The sequence below is a fragment of the Esox lucius genome, chromosome 13 (genome assembly GCF_011004845.1).
Source record: "Esox lucius isolate fEsoLuc1 chromosome 13, fEsoLuc1.pri, whole genome shotgun sequence".
NCBI lineage: Eukaryota > Metazoa > Chordata > Actinopteri > Esociformes > Esocidae > Esox > Esox lucius.
This window is the reverse complement of record NC_047581.1, coordinates 28,829,438-28,850,086: the sequence shown is the minus strand read 5'-3', so window position 1 is coordinate 28,850,086 and position 20,649 is coordinate 28,829,438. Positions and strand designations below refer to the sequence as shown.

At 44.3% G+C, this 20,649-nt stretch overlaps 1 protein-coding gene across 7 annotated transcripts in view; it reads left to right on the top strand.

Annotated features, from left to right (window-relative positions):
- slc20a2 (solute carrier family 20 member 2) overlaps positions 1-20,649 on the top strand; it is a 52,984-nt gene that overhangs the window by 26,706 nt on the left and 5,629 nt on the right. For 5 of the 7 annotated variants that reach the window (XR_004576670.1, XM_029124502.2, XM_029124504.2 and 2 more), the window contains exons 2-10: positions 6,200-6,772; positions 6,852-6,992; positions 7,633-7,718; positions 8,204-8,300; positions 8,660-8,779; positions 11,309-11,548; positions 12,257-12,899; positions 13,036-13,221; positions 17,643-17,727. Coding sequence is in view for 6 of the 7 variants with exons in the window: in XM_029124502.2 (XP_028980335.1) it covers positions 6,481-6,772; positions 6,852-6,992; positions 7,633-7,718; positions 8,204-8,300; positions 8,660-8,779; positions 11,309-11,548; positions 12,257-12,899; positions 13,036-13,221; positions 17,643-17,727 (1,890 nt within the window). In the remaining variant the exon portion in view is untranslated. Of the gene's footprint in view, positions 1-6,199; positions 6,773-6,851; positions 6,993-7,632; positions 7,719-8,203; positions 8,301-8,659; positions 8,780-11,308; positions 11,549-12,256; positions 12,900-13,035; positions 13,222-17,642; positions 17,728-18,015; positions 18,101-20,649 lie in introns of all 7 variants that reach the window. The other 2 variants (XM_013136847.4, XM_020052654.3) reach the window with 2 other exon arrangements.

The following is a 20,649-nucleotide window of genomic DNA, read 5'->3' as shown; positions in this document are numbered from 1 at the left end:
ATTAACATTTTTTTGAAATGAAAAGCCGGCCATCTTTAATTTTTGCATATCCAACAGATTGGTTTGTTGGTAAAAAAATTGACAAACATTCTGCCTAGGTCAGAGTTTTACTGATATTCTATATAATATTCAACATTATAAGCCCTTACTTATAGAGATATAGGTCAAAATAAGTACAAAAAGCAACCAAAAATATAACTGTATCATTAAGGTCTCACATTGCTAACCTGTCCTACAGGCACCAAAACATCCCATTTAAGCTGGTTCAGTAGAGACCCATTAGTTTCCATCCATGAGACCAGTCACAGGTCAACATAAATGGTAGGTAAATCGGGTGTTTTTGTAAAGGGGGTATCCAAATGTAAATAGTGTGCATCACATCAACATATGACATGAAAGAGGTCCAACCAACTGTCTGGAAGAGAATAAATGACTACTAAAACTATTGCCCCTGATACATCTCTAGTAGGGAATACATTACTAAAACTGTTGCTCTTGATAACTCTCTGGTAGAGAATACATTACTAAAACTGTTGCTCTTGATAACTCTCTGGTAGAGAAGATATTACTAAAACTGTTTCCCCTAATAAAGGTGTTAAACCACAAAAACATTTTATAAAGTGCCAGCTGTGTTTATATAGATTGTTTTCATTGGCTACGGTTGTTCTGCCTGTGGACTCTTTCTTTGAAAGCGAGTCCATTTTTGCTGTGGTGATTAACGGATCCATCAATATGCTTTTTTAAAAGACAGATTTTCACGTGTCAATAGAAGTACGTTCTCTCTCTGTCAAATTGTGTTTAAAAAAGTTTTATAGTTTTATTCAGACAGGTCGAAGTAGAGGGTGTTCCGAGGAGGGAGACCACATCGGAGGTGGAGTTGGGGATTGAATCCCATTTCCTGGTGGGGAGAAGTACATGGGCACGGTTTTCCCGCTAGCCCACAGCATGTCAAATCCTCTTTAAATCAGTTCCATGCAGCATATAAACTAGGCCAGTTGAGGACCGCTTAAGAATCTGTTGGTGATTGACGGTATCGAAGGGCTTTGAGCAGTCAGTGAAGAGCTACTTAACATTGAGCACAGTCGGTTCAATGAACTGGATCGCTTAAACCACTGTTTCTTTTAAGTGAAACGCCTGCATAGATGAAATGACCTTTAGACAGCATCACCTCTGTCATTGTCCTGCTGTGAGGCCAGTCAGAACCTGCCTCATGAGGGAAGAAGAGGATGTATACGCTTCTCTGCAATGTGTGTGTTTATCCAGATTAAGACGGTTCACCACCCGATTCAGATATCGTAAACATAGCTTGATTTAACTTCCTTAATGGAGATGGCCAATCTGTTTCCTAGTTGTCTGACAACCAGCCAGTCTACTCCAGGGTCAGGTTTCCTATTGTTTGGCCTAGGCCTGGTTTCTGAACTGAATCAGTTCAAATGGCTCAGTAGACAACCAAGGGTATGGTTTCTAAGGGTTGGATCCAGTCACTATTGCTTTTCTAGATAACTTGTTTTTGCCGGATCACATAAGTGGAGCCGGCGAAGAAGAGTGAATGTCTCTTACTGACTGACTGACTGACTGACTGACTGACTACCCCTTGTTAAATAGCGTAGTGGTTAGAGACACGGACCTGCAACCAATGGGTTCCGCGTTTCGCGTTTGAATCTTGTCACAGTCAAAGCAAATTATGCGTTAGGCTTTGTTACGGACAGAAAAACTTTGCTGGCACCAACCTTCAGTAGCTGCATTATAGTAAGCCTAAAATAAAACTGTTTATGGTTATATTACAACTATTTCTGGTGGATTTTCGAAGTACGCATCCGTGCATGATTTTTGGGGTAATATAGGTAGATATAAGCCCCTTGGGCAGTAAGAGTAGGGGTTTCCACAATTCTCTTGTTTTTTCATGTGATGAAGAAGTCAGTTATTGTCACCTATATTGATAGTTATTGTATCAATGTCATTCATGAATGAAACTAGCTTTGGCTGAGTTAAGTTCAAGTAGTAAGTTAGATACTAGTAAGCCTATTACTGGCTAATTAGCTGTTAAAATGGCCTGTGGTAAAAGCAATCTGTGGTGGAGGTAAACTTTAGTCAGTTTAACACAATGCTTAACATGGCGTGATGTTAATGCCTGACAAAATTATATAGTGCTATACCAACACTGTATTGTGTTAATGCGTGACGAAGTGATGTAATGTCGATATGCTATACCGACATTGGGAAAACGTATAGCACCGTGGTCTAGTGGTTAAAGACACAGCCACTCATGTGGGAGACCTAGGTTTGAATCCAGTGAAGGCAACAGCATTCATCCCTTTTAATTGCGGGCCGGCTGAACTACGCTTGCCTGGTTCCTTTTCTGGTTTGGCTTAAACGCACTTACTACTACTGGGTTGCGTGGTTGTCCTGCCTAGCTATCCTAAGATAAATGCACTAAATGTTAGTCGCATTATAAAAGCTTCTTGCGTTATTACAATAACATTAGATTAATAGAATGGTCGGATATACAGGAGAAGTCAGAATGTAAATCAGAGTACTGTGTCAAGTCAAATGCTTTTCGAGAAGACTGCCCCTTTCAAAAGCCCACCTTTAAGAATCGGAGCGGTGCTGTCCTCAGGACGTCGTCTTTACAAAGCCAGAGAGAAAATGAGTCAAACCGGGCTGTGCTGCAACGTTGTAGCCACTTCAACAACTTTTAATGAAGGACAACCACATCCATGACAAAGGCAACAATAATCGCTACAAAACATGACTCGATTCATTTTCAGATGAGACTGCAGTCTCTGTCAACCAATGACGAGACTGCAGTCTCTGTCAACCAATGACGAGACTGCAGTCTCTGTCAACCAATGACATCACTGGTTGAAAGTTTCCATGTCAAATGTTAGATTCAGCTGGGGTGCTCCGTTATGCCTGAGGTACCTCCGATCACTATAAACAACACCCCAAATAGTGTTGTATGTGGATTTTTCGGCTCAGTCAAGGGACGATGCCGCAAACAGGACTTCCGTTATTATACACCGCAACATACAAGACCTTGTCCTATTGGCTAAGCGAATTATTTACCTTCACACAGGGAGGCATCATTAACAGGGAGTTCTGGAACTCATGTTTTGTGTCCGTCAGTCCCCTTGAGGGCCTTCAAGGTCATCAGGTGAGTTGTTGATCCACACCACTTCCTGGATGGAACAGAAAGCAGAAGGCCTGTCTGTGAATTTCTATGGGGAAAGCTGAGGCGAATCCATTAGGAGTTGAGGGCCCCAGATACATGTTAATTGTGCACCTAAAATTCTATTAAATGTTTTGTTTTTAGTTGTTTATTTTACGTTTGTTCAGTATTTCAGTCCGTTGAATGAAACTTGTCAAAAATTACTTGATAGAATAAGAGGCCTGTTCACTGTTATGATGTGATGAAAGTGGTTTTCCTAAGGTAGCCTGTTATTATACTTATCTTGTTTTGATAGTAAAGAGAGATTTTAATTAACTTTAAATCCTCAGATTATTAGGATTAAGGCTGGATTTCTTGATTTTCTATTTTTTCAATGACTGGCATTTGCAGAACATGTTATTAATTTTCCATCAAGATATTAGGCTAGATACATAATAAAATACTTTTATTTCAGTGTGTGAAAATTCCAACTTGTCCGATTATTTTCTAAATTAATTTTGAGCACTGGTATTTCTTTAAGCTGGATTAAGGTGCAATGTGCTTGTACAGAAGTTAAGTCGTGTGTGTGTGTGTGTGTGTGTGTGTGTGTGTGTGTGTGTGTGTGTGTGTGTGTGTGTGTGTGTGTGTGTGTGTGTGTTGGAGGTCCCCTCATTATATTGTTCGGTGTCATGACTGAGTTGTTAAGAAAGGAGAGCAGACATCAGGCTTGTGAATTCAATAGTTTTTCGTGAACAATGGGAGTAGTCACGAACCTTTGAGAATGGTTACATGGAAGGGTTCTAGAATGCTCCGGAAATCCGGAATGAATAATACGCAACGGTTCTAAATTGGTAAATGGAAAGGTTCTAGAATGGTTCTGGTGTATGTCTCCGTTACTGTTTCCTGGTTTGAAAATCAGAGGCATAACTTCTCCCTGAGAGACACACACACACACACACACACACACACACACACACACACACACACACACACACACTGTAGTGCTGTTGTCATAAGCTGTAAGTGGGTGTTATAGTTATTTGGCCAGCTGACACATACAGACCGACACACCACACACACACACACACACACACACACACACAGGTTTGATAGGGCTAAGACCCACAGTTCTTGAGAGAGATCTGAGATGTGGGTAGGTGGGTTTTTGTGTCTCCGCTACGTGTGTGTGTGTGTGCGCGCGCACATGTGTACGCGTGCGTGTGCGAGTACAGTGGGATGTTTAGAAAGCAGCGTCACAGACCATGTGCCTCACGCAAACAATCACTTAATGCCTAGAGAGGGTTAGGCTGGCTCTCAAGCTATGTACATTTAAATGTCCGGTTAAACAATAGACACACTGTACCAGGAAATGGGCAGCATTTACCTCTATGAATTGACTTTGGTCATTGGGGGGGAAACAGAATTCTATGAGAGCGTTGGGTTTTTGATCAGAAGGTCGAGACATTCCTCTGGGTTTTGCCTGAGTTGTGGGCAGTGAAACCCAGTCAGGACTAGTGTTGTGTACAGGCCTGGGTTCAAATGTTTTTCAAAATAGTTTAAAATACTTAAACTGGGCTTGATTTGAATTGTTAAGCTTGTTAAATACCTGTAAACCCTGTGTATCTGGAGCTCGGGTCAAGAAACACTTAATGTTTTTTAAAGATTTTGAATCGTATTTGAACCCAGGGGCATTTGTTTCTATTCAGAGCCTGTTATTGTAGCTGAATCCAGTGCATTAGTGGTCTGTCAGGATCTTTCCAGAACCTTCTAGCGGTGAGAGAAAATGTGTGTTGTTGCACTGTACATATTCCCATAATGCTTTGCTTCTGTCTGGCTCCACTGTTTTGTGATCCGTTTGGTACCAGATAGACAAGCTGAAATTACCCCGTCTGACTTTCCTCTGTCTCCACCTGCCCAAAATACAGCTCTCAGTTCAGTTCATAAACAAGTCGTCAGGTAGTATCTTCACCCAAGTACAGGTCTGGATATAATTCATAAACACAATGTCACCTAGTGTCTTCGACCAAATGCACGTCTGGACTCCAGATCTAAACATGTTGATACGCTGTTGTCATTCTAACTAGTTGAATCCATAAACATGTTTTTATCTGAGAATAGCCCCTAGCTGTCTACTTATAGGCTTATTTGAAAAGCGTTACTGCTTGTTTGTGTCGTGACTCTCACTGAGAACCGTACGATCAACGGGCTGCAGCTGGCATCAGGAGGTTCAGACTTCACTCAAGTCCTGACTACATGGTAAATTACTGTCAGTGCTGACCGAAGAGGCATACTGGAGAACGGTAACATTTTAATGCTCATTTTACTTCCACTTCTGCTTGGCTTGGCTTTATACATCTTAGCGTGGCGTTTAGAGTTTAGAGAATACATGTTTTCTCCTGTGTTGCTTCTGAACGTCAAGCGAGACACCTGACTAGGGCTTTCAGTGTTAGATGGTGGTAGTAGTGGTAGGTAGAGTAGCGACCTGTAATCATAAAGTGTAGCCGCATGAAGGTACTGATCCAGGATCAGTTGTGCCTTTTGGATCATACTGATATGATTACATGGAACCTGATCCTAGACCAACAAAGCCTCTCTGAGACTCTTGAACACTGGCCCAGATCAGATGCTATCTCAAGGGGGTGGAAGCAGTGAAACGTGATCGGGCCTTTATAGCGGGCATCCACAGGATGGAGAAGGGGGTGTTAATATGCTTCTTCTAACGCTAAGCACATTTCACATCTCATTCCCAACACACACGTCTTTTTATAGCCTGGCACTGACAGACAGGGTTTCCAGGTGACAGCAATGATTTAATTTGTTTAACTCTGATGACATAGTGATTTTTTTGTGGGGCTACTGTAGCTATTTGAGCTGTCCTGTGTTCACACTGACAGTCACACTCACACGTGCCTCAACGCTGAAATTTGCTTTTGTGTTGAAGATTTTTGGGGCACAGTGAATCTAGACTCGGTATATTCTCTCTGGCAACCTGAAACTGTGATAAAGCGATGCCTTATTATAACAATTATTATCTGGGTCATTTTCTTCTAGGAGCACGCTGAGCGATGGACTTCCTCCTCTGTCCACCACTACCCAACTCACCTCAACAGACTGAGCTGCAGATGCTAAGTTAGCAGTACGCTTCTCCCCTCAAACTTTACATAACCAGGAAGGGGACAAAATCAGCACAGAGTTATACTCCTTGCGTACAGACGACGGGATTCCCAGCTCTGCTCCAACGCGGCTGCCTCTGAATAGTCTAGTCAGTTCATTTTAGCGGGGCGGCCTTCTCTCTTTCCTCATACACTCGAAGGATTTTGGATCGAGCCAAGATGGAGAATTTAGAGGGGTACCTGTGGATGGTGATCCTGGGCTTCATCATCGCCTTTGTCCTGGCCTTCTCGGTGGGGGCCAACGACGTGGCCAACTCCTTTGGCACGGCCGTGGGCTCCGGGGTGGTCACCCTCCGGCAGGCCTGCATTCTGGCGTCCATCTTTGAGACGCTGGGCTCCATGCTGCTGGGAGCCAAGGTGGGGGAGACCATACGGAAGGGCATCATCGACGTCAACCTGTACAACGAGACGGTGCCCGTGCTGATGGCAGGGGAGGTCAGCGCCATGGTCGGTAGGTACCGGTCCGTGGGTCATCTGGGTCTTTCTCTGGTGGTGTTAGGTTACTTTGTATGACCTGGTTATTTTCGCAGGGTCGGCGATTTGGCAGCTCATTGCCTCATTTCTCAAACTACCTATCTCCGGGACGCATTGCATTGTGGGATCGACGATTGGATTCTCCATGGTGGCCATCGGTACCACGGGTGTCCGGTGGATGCAGCTGGTCAAGATTGGTATGTCTATGACTACATTACCCAGCCTGCTCTGTGCTAATAATGACAAGAGGCTGATGTCTCTGTGCTACCAATGGAGATCATTGTCTACAAACCTGCCAAAATAATTTTTGTGTGGATGGAATTTTTGTTAGGTCCCATGCTCTGCCTCTCACTCTGCTAACTATGACTTTGTTACCTAGCCTGTTCTACTGTAGGGTTGACCACCTGAGACTACATTACCCAAACTGCTTTTAGGTAGTGAAGACTATGTGGTTGTATTTTTGTGTTTGATGGGGGTGGGATCTTGAGGGAAGCCAAAGTCTACGCCCCTTTTCTGGGATTGGTCAACTCTTGGGGTGGGAACCCTTGGTATCACTCTTCATTTTAGTATTTAAAATGTTTTGTGACCAGAAGCAGCTAAGTGTCATCACACAGCTAGTCAAACTAATGTTGCATTACTAAAACCGCTAAGTGACTGATTAGCAACTAATATTGAAACATTGAGTATGGATTGGTGTGTAGCTAATGTTCTGCTAGGAGCAAATACAATTAAAAGATACAGGTTTGTACATCATTCAGCCTCAGTTTGTGATGAGTAATTACGTTCTCAAACAGGACTACATTACCCAGCTTGCCCCTCTCTTCCTGTTTGCTCCAGTTGCATCCTGGTTCATCTCACCCCTGCTGTCTGGACTGATGTCTGGGTTCCTCTTCTTTCTCATCAGACACTTCATCCTTAATAAGGTAGGTCTCTGTGTGTGCGTGCGTGCGCACAGTGATTTCTGTGTGTGTGCGTGCGTGCGTGCGCACAGGGATTTCTGTGTGTGTGCGTGCGTGCGTGCGCACAGTGATTTCTGTGTGTGTGCGTGCGTGCGTGCGCACAGTGATTTCTGTGTGTGTGCGTGCGTGCGCACAGTGATTTCTGTGTGTGTGCGTGCGTGCGCACAGTGATTTCTGTGTGTGTGCGTGCGTGCGCACAGTGATTTCTGTGTGTGTGCGTGCGTGCGCACAGTGATTTCTGTGTGTGTGCGTGCGTGCGCACAGTGATCTCTGTGTGTGTGCGTGCGCACAGTGATCTCTGTGTGTGTGTGTGTGTGTGTGTGTGTGCGTGCGCAAAGTGATCTCTGTGTGTGTGTGTGCAAAGTGATCTCTGTGTGTGTGTGTGTGTGCGTGCGTGCGTGCGCAGTGATCTCTGTGTGTGTGTTTCTATGATCTATGTGTGTTTTCAGGATGACCCTGTCCCTAATGGTCTCCGAGCCCTGCCTGTGTTCTACGCCTCAACGATAGGCATCAACGCCTTCTCCATCCTCTACACTGGAGCACCATGTGAGACAAGGACTTAACCCTATTACCGAGGAACACCATATAGAACCTAACCCTAACTTAACCCATTGCACTCAAACAGCATGAAGAACATAACACTAACATAACTCCTTGCACTCAAACACCATGTAAAACCTAACCATTTCTACATAGAGTTTTTCTTTCAACAGTGATTTTAACAGTTCATTGAGAACATCTGGAGATGTTACCTGTGACATCACAGTGATTTCTCTGTGTGTCTCTCAGTGCTGGGTCTGGAGATGTTACCTGTGACATCACAGTGATTTCTCTGTGTGTCTCTCAGTGCTGGGTCTGGAGATGTTACCTGTGACATCACAGTGATTTCTCTGTGTGTCTCTCAGTGCTGGGTCTGGAGATGTTACCTGTGTGGTCTATAGCTCTGATTACTCTGGCCGGGTCTCTGGTGTGTGCTGCGGTGGTCTGGTTCGCTGTCTGCCCCTGGATGAGGAGGAAGATAGCAAGTAGGTATCATCCCTCTGTCTGTCTGATCATCCCTCTGTCTGTCTGATCCTAGTGTCTCTGGCAGTGCGGCTGTAAATCTGAGTGCATATGATCGGTGTGCGTGCGTGCGTGCGTGCGTGCATGCATGCATGTGTGCGTACGAGAGTTCCACAAGTCATCTCCCTGACTGTACCCCTGCCCGGCAGCCTTTGTAGTGTGTCTGAGACAGTGTGTGTTTTTCTCATGCTGCCCTCAAAGGCAAAGACTGACTAAACCTGGTCAGACAAAAGACTCTTGAATCCCCGCTACAGAGCCAGCCAAACACACACACACACACACACACACACACACACACACACTAGGTCAGTCTCCAGGCCAGCTCAGCACCCAATGTGCTACACTGAAACCAAGCCAGTGTTTTCTTTCATCACCACAAAGTGATCGGTTTTAAACCAAGTAACCTACAAGCTTGCTTGAAAGAGTAAGGTATTTAATGTTCTGGGTTTTGCCGGACGGGTCCGTGGAGGAAGGAACGCTGCGTTCCAGAGAGCACATTCTCACAGACCCATTGGACAGTGGCTCAGAAGACATCATTTTTTGGTGTAAAAAAAATGAACGTATATTTTCGAGAGACAAGATGATAAGAGACAGGGCAGATGATTACTGCCTCATTGGGTTAGTGCAGCAGAACATTTTCAACAGGACCTTATTTCACCAAGAACGAAGACTTTCTGCACACTATCACTCATTGCGGTTGGAGTCAGTTTGAATTTATTTTATGTTAGTTCTCAAAAACAACCAAAGGAACAGATGGCACCCAGATAGACATAAAAGCACCATCCTAAGAATAGAATGTGCGGTATGCAGGTGACGTGTGTGAAATATGCTGCCGAATGTGAATGGGTCGGGTGGAACTCATGAGTCGTTCGTTGTTCAGGACCACTATGATGGGATTTGCATCTTGGCTTTACGAGGGAGCTGTTGAGGATGGGAGGAACATTGGTGATGGTTGAATACAGACATTTGAAGAACAGCACTGGTCAAGAGAGCCACAATGGAACTGAATCAATCGTTTTGGTGCTCAAATCTGGCACCTATATCTCTGTCAGGCTCAGATAGTTTTCATACAGTTTTCAGTTATGTGGTTGTATTTAATGTAAGGGATTGTATGTTTCCCACAGACTTAAAGGGAGGATTTTAATCTCAATGGGTAATAAGGGGTGTTTCTACATGCATGAGCACTGAAGCTGAAAACAAGTGGTGTTTATCCCTGATGATCTCCTACTGGTGTGTGTGAAATGGTTATAGGATTGATTCATCAATTCTTCTATGTGTACATGCATTTTGACAAATGAAGCCTTGAGTCTCTGACATCCCAGAGGGATGACTTGGGTTGTCAGTCCATCATGTCTGCTTCCCTTCTGCCTCTGACATAGTGTATTACAGGTCCCAGCAAGCAGCACCCATGACCCCTGGCCAGGAGGAAGCACATCCCCTATCACCCAGAATCACCCACTCCCACCCACCGAATCACCCACTCCCACCCACCGAATCACCCACTCCCACCCACCGAATCACCCACTCCCACCAAAAGCTGCAAGCTTTTGTCATCGTTATTCAACTGTTTCACTGATGGTTTTCCTGACAGGGCCTCTAACCAGGTCTTTACCAGAGCGTTTGTGTTCTCAGAAAAGTGACGTTTCCAGTGGGTTGTTGCGTGCTATGGCCCACCGCATAATTACTTTTGGGTGTTCAAAATGATAAAGCACACACACACACACACACACACAATGGTTAAGCTACTAACACAGTAGGGGTCACCCACTAGAGGAGTCTATTTAAAAACTGTCACTTTGTCTATTCAACATCAGTGGTGCTGATTTACCGCTTTTGTCTCATTTTCTGCAAGAGAGACATAGCGCTCACACACGTCCCCATCCTAGCCTGGTAAAATGTAGTCTGGCTTTGGTTTTCAAAGCTTGACAATTAATTTCCACAAATAAATCTTGAAATAAAACATCACGAATAGGGAAACATGAAGGCAGCATTTGAGTAGTTACCATGGCTGCTTAATCATCAGATGTTGACTGGCTTTCTCCTCCTGGTTCTGGTAGTATCTGGCTTTCTCCTCCTGGTTCTGGTAGTATCTGGCTTTCTCCTCCTGGTTCTGGTAGTACTCGGCTTTCTCCTCCTGGTTCTGGTAGTACTCGGCTTTCTCCTCCTGGTTCTGGTAGTAACTGACTTTCTTCTCCACTAACAACACGACGTACAAACAGAACACACTTCCGTTCACCCAGTGTGTGTGTACCATTGTTGTCCCAGTGTACCATTGTTGTCCCAGTGTACCATTGTTGTCCCAGTGTACCATTGTTGTACCATTGTTGTCCCAGTGTACCATTGTTGTCCCAGTGTACCATTGTTGTCCCAGTGTAACATTGTTGTACCAGTGTTCCCTTGGACAGGTTGAATATATCAGATGTCAATGAATCGTTAATGTGTGTGTGTGCATGCGTGTGTGTGTGTGTAATCATGTTGTTCCCCCTTGTCAGGTCGAATAAAGAAGGAGCATGCCGCCCTGTCCCGGATCTCAGACGAATCGTTAGATAAGATCCCAGAGGAGGAAGAGGAGGAGCTACCTGTGTTTAAGGAGTTACCAGGCGCCAAGGCGACGGACGATGCCGTTCTGCCATTAACCGGTGGTTCTGGGGAGGCCCGGAGAGGAGAGTCCACTGGAGAACTCAACAGCTTGGCTAACGGAGGCACCGTCTTGCCCAATGGACGGGTCTATGGTCAGTACAGAGATGGAAGCAAAACCGAGATCTTATTAGATGATATTAGACCGTTTAGGAGAGAGATTTGCTTATTTGCCATTCAAAGTAGGTTTTCATTTTTGTTTTGCTGATGTCACTCTTTACTTTTCCAAAACCAACTTTTTCTTCTTTCCTTAAAAAATTGAATCTATTAAATCGTTCATTGTGTTTTTATAGCTTTAAAGAGCTATTTCAAGATCCTATGATGATATGGTAATATTGTCTCCTTAAGGCTGGTCATCTGATTGTGTCACACGACATATCTGCAGTCGTTAGAGGGTGAGACGCCATGCGCCAGAGAGTCCACCTTAACATCGTGTTAAATAAGCTGAAGTATAGTATAGATCTGTAAACCTCTATTCTATACCATGGTATTACAGTATAGATCTGTAAACCTCTATTCTATACCATGGTATTACAGTATAGATCTGTAAACCTCTATTCTATACCATGGTATTACAGTATAGATCTGTAAACCTCTATTCTATACCATGGTATTACAGTATAGATCTGTAAACCTCTATTCTATACCATGGTATTACAGTATAGATCTGTAAACCTCTATTCTATACCATGGTATTACAGTATAGATCTGTAAACCTCTATTCTATACCATGGTATTATAGTATAGATCCGTAAACCTCTATTCTATACCATGGTATTATAGTATAGATTATGTTTCCCCAGGTCGGACTCACTCCATGACTAACGGCACTCTGTCCGTGTCCAAGTCCCCGCTGTCCAACGGCACCTTCACGTTTGGAGCGGAGCACATGCGCAGCGACGGCCAGGTGTACCACACGGTCCACAAGGACTCGGGCCTTTACAAAGACCTGCTCAGCAAGATCCACCTTGGGCGGCTGGACGACGACCGCGCCGCCCCGGCGCCCGACAACAACTACCGGCTGCTGCGCCGCAACAACAGCTACACCTGCTACACGGCCGCCATCTGCGGCATGCCCGTCCAGCCGCTGCACCGCGCCGAGTCTCGGGAGGCCCGCGAGGACAGCGAGAAGCTGGTGGGGGAGGGGGACCGCTCGGGGAGCGTGTCCTACACCAAGAAGAGGATCCGCTACGACAGCTACTCCTCCTACTGCAACGCGGTGGCGGAGGCTGAGATTGAGGCAGAGGAGGGAGGCGTGGAGATGAAGCTGGCCTCGGACTTGGGGGGCGAGGAGGTGGGGGTGCCCGGGGACCCCGTGCCGCTGGATGACTCCGCTGAGGAGGACCGGGAGGACAAGGACAAGCCCACGGTGTACCTCCTCTTCCACTTCCTGCAGATTCTCACCGCGTGCTTCGGGTCCTTTGCTCACGGGGGCAATGATGTCAGGTGAGATTTTACCCAGAAATCCCTTATTTTTTCTGTTTTCTTTTGGAGCGTACGGAACTATGGGAGTTATTTTATCCACCTAGCAGAAGTAATCAGGACCCATTCATTCAGACGACCACCTCTTCCTCCCCTGCAGTAATGCCATTGGTCCGTTGGTGGCGCTGTGGATGATCTACGAGCAGGGAGGGGTGATGCAGGATGCTGCCACGCCCATCTGGTTGCTGTTCTATGGGGGCGTGGGGATCTGCTGTGGCCTCTGGGTGTGGGGGCGCAGAGTTATACAAACCATGGGGAAGGACCTCACCCCTATCACCCCCTCCAGGTGAGAGTGGAGAGGAGAGGGGGGCATTTTTACACACACACACACACACACACACACACACACACACACACACACACACACACACACACACACACAACAGGTAACTAGAATTCAACTCAACACTACTAATAATGACATCACAGATATGTTACCCACTACAGACACATTCATATAGACAGACAGACACATTCATATAGACAGACAGACAGACGCATTCATATAGACAGACAGACAGACAGACAGGCAGACGCATTCATATAAAGAGACAGACACAGGCAGACATACACAGGCAGACAGATGGACAGCTGTAAAAGATAACCCAGTGAGTATTATAGTCGGTCTGTCATTCTGTTTATATGATTGTGTCTGTCATTCTGTTTATATGATTGTGTCTGTCATTCGGTTTATATGGTTGTGTCTGTCATTCGGTTTATATGGTTGTGTCTGTCATTCGGTTTATATGGTTGTGTCTCTCTATGCCTCTGTCTGTCTCTGTCTTTCTGCCTGTCTATCTTTTTGTGTCTGCCTGTCTGTGTGTCTATCTGTCTGTGTCTGTGAGTCTGTATGCCTGGATCCTTTCTCCTGACCTTAACTACTCACACCAATGTAGAACCGTTAGAATTCATCCTCACTAGCAAGAACCCATGTCTTTTATGGATCCCTGTAGATCAGGGATGTCAAACTCATTCCAAGAAGAGCCTACATTCTCAGAAGGATGCTTCAGATGTCCCTGTAGGAGAACCCTTTATTAGGTTCCAGGGAGAATGTTTTTTCGTTATATGTTCACTAATTTTGGTTTCCTTCAGAACAGTCTGTGAAAAGTGTTCTACATTTTAATTGAAAAAGTCTGTGAAAACGTGTTCTTCCTGAGGTGCTCCCCCACAGTCTAGTGCCTGGGAGTACCCTTTTGGATCCTGGTTGAATCTTTTGGTTCAAGATCCTTATCAGAACCTTAATTATATGTGAGTGTATTGTCTACAGCGTAAACATGGAACAAATGTCTACAGCGTAAACATGGAAGCTGGAATTTCTTTATATCAACTCATGTAGAAACACAAAAGGTGAAACAGATTAATTTATAATACAACCAGATGAGGTATGAACATGGTGGCTGTACTTTACCATTAAAACCTAAACAACCAGATGAGGGGGAGTAGCTTACTAACAAGTGACTTTAATTAATCTATCAAGTATGAGGGAGCAGAGAACCTGCAGACTAACATCAGAGCTCTAAATCCTTGATGGAAACCTACCCAGGGATTTATCCTAGTTCTAGTTTTTGGATCCTGGCACTAAACCCATTTTAGAACATTGAGACTGCACTTTACACACCTCACTAGAATTAGATTGCTGATTCTACAACCCTGTTTCCAGAAGAGTTGGGATGCTGCATAAAATGCAAAAACAGAATGCAATGATGTGCAAATCATTCATCTCTATATTTAATTGAAAATAGTACAAAGACTACATATCAAATGTTGAAACTGAGAAATGTAATTATTTTTGGGGGAAAACATGCCCATTTAGAATTTGATTCAAGCAACACATTTCAAAAATGTTGGGACAGGGACACATTTACTGTGTTGCATCATCTCTTCCTTTAACAATACTCTTTAAGCGTTTGGGAACTGAGGAGACCGGTTGCTGTAGTTTTGAAAAGTAAATGTTTTCCCATTCTTGCTTGTCATAGGATTTCAGCTGCTCAACAGTTTTGGGTCTTCTTTGTCCTATTTTCCATTTCATAATACGCAAAATGTGTTCAATGGGTGACAGGTCTGGACTGCAGTTTGGCACCCAGACTATTTTACTACAGAGCCATTCTGTTGTAATACGTGCAGAATGTGGTTTGGCATTGTCTTGCTGAAATGAGTAATGCATTCCCTGAAAATAACTTTGTCTGGATGGCAGCATATATTGCTCCAAAACCTGTATATATTACTCCGCATTAATGGTGCCTTCCCAGTTGGAGCCTTCACAATTGTAATTTTATTTCCATTTTTCACAGTGTCCCAACTTTTTGGGAAACAGTGTTTTAAACCCCTATCCAGTTTGCAAGAATCCAAGAACCCTGTATACCTCACAAGAACCTTATTCCTTAGAACCTTATATTTTTCACAATAACTTTTCTTCTTAGAACCCATATATGCATCACAGTAACCCTACTTTAAACTGTATATACATTACAAGAACCCTACTTTTAGAACCATTTATACCTCACAATAACCCTACTATAGTAACTCTATATACCTCACAATAACCATTTTTAGATGCATATATACATCACAAGAACCCTTAGAACTGTCTATACATGACAAGAACCCTACTTCTTAGAACCATTTATACTTCACATGAACCCTTTTTTAGGTCCCTATATACCTCACAAGAACCCTTCTTCTTAGAACCCTATATACTGCAAAGTAACCTAACTTCTTGGAGCCATATATGCTTCAGAAGAACCATACTTCCTAGAACCCTATACACCTCACAAGAAACTTACTTAGAACTCTATCAACCTTACTGTTGACGGGTAACAAGTTGTCTCTTCCCCTTTGACCCCTATAGGACAGCAGGGCCCAGGTTAACCTTTGACCCTTTCATCCATCTAGTGGTCAGAGCACAACAAAACTCCTAAACAATGTCCTAACAGACACCTATCTCACTTTCTCAATCAAAATCAAATGTATTAATGAAGCCCTTTTACAACAGCAGTTGTCACAAAGTGCTTTACAGAGACACCCGGCCTTAAACCCCAAGGAGCAAACAACAGTAGTGTTGAATTTCAGTGGCTAGGAAAAACTCCCTAAGAAGGCCGAATTTTAGGAAGAAACCTAGAGAAGACCCAGGCTCAGAGGGGTGACCAGTCCTCTTCTGGCTGTGCCGTGTAAGATATTAAGAGTCCAACTGGAATAATTAATAAATGCATGTGGGCTAAATCCAGAGTCTATTTAAATTTAGAATGACCAGATGGACAGGGACAGCAACGATCCCCCCAAACCAGGTACTCTGCAGGTGTGGACCAGGACCTCATGTCCTCCTAAAGTTTAAAACGGGAGGAGACTGCGAAAATTCAGAAAATGCATTCTTCATATCAAAAACGATTTATAGTGAAGGAGAACTGACCCAATCCCCCAGCACAACAGTATAGCAGCGTAAGACCTTGGAACTGAGACGGGGGGGTCCGGCGACACCCTGCCATCTCTCCCTCCCTCTCCCTTCTCCTCCTCTCTTCTTCTCTCCCTCCCTCTCCCTTCTCCTCCTCTCTTCATCTCTCCCTCTCTTTATTGTTCCCTCTCTCCCTCTATCGCTCCCTCTCCTCATCTCTCCCTCTCTTCCTCCTCTCTTCTTCCCACACATTAGCTGAGTAGAGAATGTGCCCTGTGGTTTGTCCTGACAGATCAAACAGAGCAACAAGGCTGGGCTCGGTCTCCCAGCAGAAAGTGTGTGTGTGTGTGTGTGTGTTGGTTCCTGGCAGGAACATCACATAGAGCTGCAGGAAGTGGGCTGCTGGGGTTGCATTTCGGGAAAGGGAAAGCTACAGTGGGAGTTCATTGGGAGGAATGACAGTCAGACGTTGTCTCTCTGTTCTGACGCAATTCTTCACTCTCTCTTAATCTCAATTCCTCACATACTTTCTTAGTTTTTCTATCCTCTCATCATTCTTGTTTGTTCTCTCTTTTATTTCTCTGCCCCCCCCATCCCCCTCAATCTCCCTCTTTTATGTCTGTACTTCTTGCTCTTTATTTAACCTTTATTTTAACCTGCCGAGTCGCTTAACAACAAATTATTTTTCACAAAGGCTTCTTGTTCCCTCTTGGCATTTTTTTTCTTCTCTCTTGTTCTGTCCATCCATCTCTCTCTCTTCTCTTTCCCCTGTCTGTCTCTGTTCTCATAGCTTTCTCCTCTGTCAGTAGCCAGCCTGTCTGCTGGGGATAAAGGACAATTAGCTGTGGTTCAACCCTCTAAAGGCTCTCCTTCCTCTAGTGGCAATGACCATAGATCTTTCTGTCTGTCTCCTTGCACTGGTTGGGTGGCTGGGTGAAGCTATTGTAAATTAAGCAGGTTTTAAGCACCAGTCTGAGTCACTCGGTTGCACTTGTCTCCCCCTCACTCCACCAGCCCCCCCCCCCCCCCCCCCCCACATGCCCCTTCACCACACCAACACACGACCACTGTGTAGCCAGAACAACAGGAAGCCCTGACAGCCAGCTCCTTACTCTGAATGTTGCATGTATGTGGATCACAACTCATAAACTGTGTGTGTGTGTGTGTGTGTGTGTGTGTGTGTGTGTGTGTGTGTGTGTGTGTGTGTGTGTGTGTGTGTGTGTGTGTGTGTGTGTGTGTGTGTGTGTGTGTGTGTGTGTGTAAGTAAAAGACAGGACACTGACTGTTAAGGATGTCTCTCTACCCCCTCCTCTCTCCAGTGGCTTCACTATAGAGCTGGCCTCAGCCCTCACTGTTGTGTTGGCTTCCAATGTGGGGATCCCTGTCAGTACCACACACTGTAAGGTATGAAAGAGCCGGGGGCAGTCCCGTGGAACGGGGAGGGGCTCCCGGCCCCACCCACCCTTACACTCACATGGCATGTTGTGGTTTGGTGTGTCTGTGTGTGTTTGTGCCCCACAGGTGTGCTGTTTGCTGCAAGCCTCCGAAGGCTGGGCTCCACAAACACCTCCTGTCTCTGTCTCACAACTCTGTTTTTTTGTCTTTCTCCGCCTCTTGCTGTCTCTCCGTCTCTCTCTCTCACTCTTTGTGCTTGTCTTTCTGTCTCTCTCTCTCTGTTTTGTTTCTTCACAGTGGGTTCTGCATTGAAGTAATGAGTGCTTTGTCAGTGCTTGTTGCCTCTAATGTGGGCATTCCAATAAGCTCCACCCACTGCAAGGTATTGGTGTACTGGTTGGTTAGTGAAGCCGTGTAGCTCCTTCCCATCAGCTTCACTAGACTGAATCTGAGCCAATCACAGCTCTTTTGAGTTGCAGCTTTGACCTGCCTCTGCAATTTTCCTCCAGTGGTTATTGGTTTAGGTCTTTCAGATGTGAAGACACCACACAGTGAAATAAGTCATTATGTACATGCACATATATTTCCCTGTTATAACGAACTTAAAAACTACTTTATTGAGGGAAAATGTACTTGCTCGGCTGTTATGTAGTTCCCTCTTCCAACTACCTTACAATGATTAATTCGCTCTGGAGGAATGAAATAATAAAATATAAAAAATTTGTGCCCTGTAGCAAGGTCTCAAAGTACTATTGTGAAATTAATAAAGTTGTTTCAGTTAAGTCTTAGTCCTGTCATGTTGATAGTGAACTCCACTGCATGAGACAATTCTGGTGAATAGTGACCAGTGGAATGTTGTCTGTGATGCTGTCCATTTACGATGAAATGAAAATTAAGGAAATTGTATTATATATCCTCTGTACTCTGTCTTAATTGATTCTGTTACCACAGCCTGACAGGTCAGGATATTAATTCACACAATATTTTATATAAAAAAAATTGTTACAAGTTAATTTGACATATAATAAATATATTCCACATCTGCTGGGGGAAAATGCATAGGAAACAAAACTGAGTCTTCAATTTTTTTCAAAAGGCTCAATACCCTAAAAAACCCTGACCTGATGCAAACCATTTCTCTTGATTTCTCACCTCCTTGAGTCCCTTGGTAGCTTTAGACCTTCTTTAACATGCTAACCAGCTAGCTTTATTTACTGTATGATCACCATGTGTCCATGTTGTCTCTGGTGATTGGTTGATTTGATTAATTGGTTGTGATGTACAGTGGGGCAAAAAAAGTATTTAGTCAGTCACCAATTGTGCAAGTTCTCCCACTTAAAAAGATGAGAGAGGCCTGTAATTTTCATCACAGGTACACATTAACTATGAGAGAGAAAATTAGAAAATCACATTGTAGGATTTTTTTATGAATTTATTGGTAAATTATGGTGGAAAATAGGTATTTGGTCAATAACAAAAGTTAATCTCAATACTTTGTTATATACCCTTTGTTGGCAATGACAGAGGTCAAATGTTTTCTGTAAGTCTTCACAAGTTTTTCACACACTGTTGCTGGTATTTTGGCCCATTCCTCCATGCAGATCTCCTCTAGAGCAGTGATGTTTTGGGGCTGTCGCTGGGCAACACAGACTTTCAACTCCCTCCAAAGATTTTCTGTGGGGTTGAGATCTGGTGACTGGCTAGGCCACTCCAGGACCTTGAAATGCTTCTTACGAAGCCACTCCTTCATTGCCCGGGCGGTGTGTTTGGGATCATTGTCATGCTGAAAGACCCAGCCACATTTCATCTTCAATGCCCTTGCTGATGGAAGTAGGTTTTCACTCAAAATCTCACGATACATGGCCCCATTCATTCTTTCCTTTACATAAATCAGTCGTCCTGGTCCCTTTGCTGAAAAACAGCCCCAAAGCATGATGTTTCCACCCCCATGCTTCACAGTAGGTATGGTGTTCTTTGGATGTAACTCAGCATTCTTTCTTCTCCAAACACAAGTTGAGTTTTTACCAAAAAGTTATATTTTGGTTTCATCTGACCATATGACATACTCCCAAATCTCTTCAGGACCATCCAAATGCTCTCTAGCAAATCTCAGACGGGCCTGGACATGTCTGGCACTTAAGCAGGGGGACATGTCTGGCACTGCAGGATTTGAGTCCCTGGCGGCGTAATGTGTTACTGATGGTAGCCTTTGTTACTTTGGTCCCAGCTCTCTGCAGGTCATTCACTAGGTCCCCCCGTGTGGTTCTGGGATTTTTGCTCACCGTTCTTGTGATCATTTTGACCCCACGGGGTGAGATCTTGCGTGGAGCCCCGGATCGAGGGAGATTATCAGTGGTCTTTTATGTCTTCCATTTTATTATAATTGCTCCCACAGTTGATTTCTTCACACCAAGCTGCTTTACCTATTGCAGATTCAGTCTTCCCAGCCTGGTGCAGGTCTACAATTTAGTTTCTGGTGTCCTTTGACAGCTCTTTGGTCTTGGCCATAGTGGAGTTTCGAGTTTGACTGTTTGAGGTTGTGGACATGTCTTTTAAACTGATAACAAGTTCAAACAGGTGCCATTAATATAGGTAACGAGGGGAGGACAGAGGAGCCTCTTAAAGAAGTTACAGGTCTGTGAGAGCCAAATCTTGCTTGTTTGTAGGTGACCAAATACTTATTTTACTGAGGAATTTACCAATAAATTCATAAAAAATCGTGCAATGTAATTTGGTGGATTTTTTTCTTATTTCGTCTCTCATAGTTGAAGTGTACCTATGATAAAAATTACAGGCCTCTCTCATCTTTTTAAGTGGGAGAACTTGCACAATTGGTGGCTGACTAAATACTTTTTTGCCCCACTGTATGTTAGAGGGCCCAACAGAGGTTGCACTCATCCAAACACAAAATCTGGGCCATAGTCATTAAGG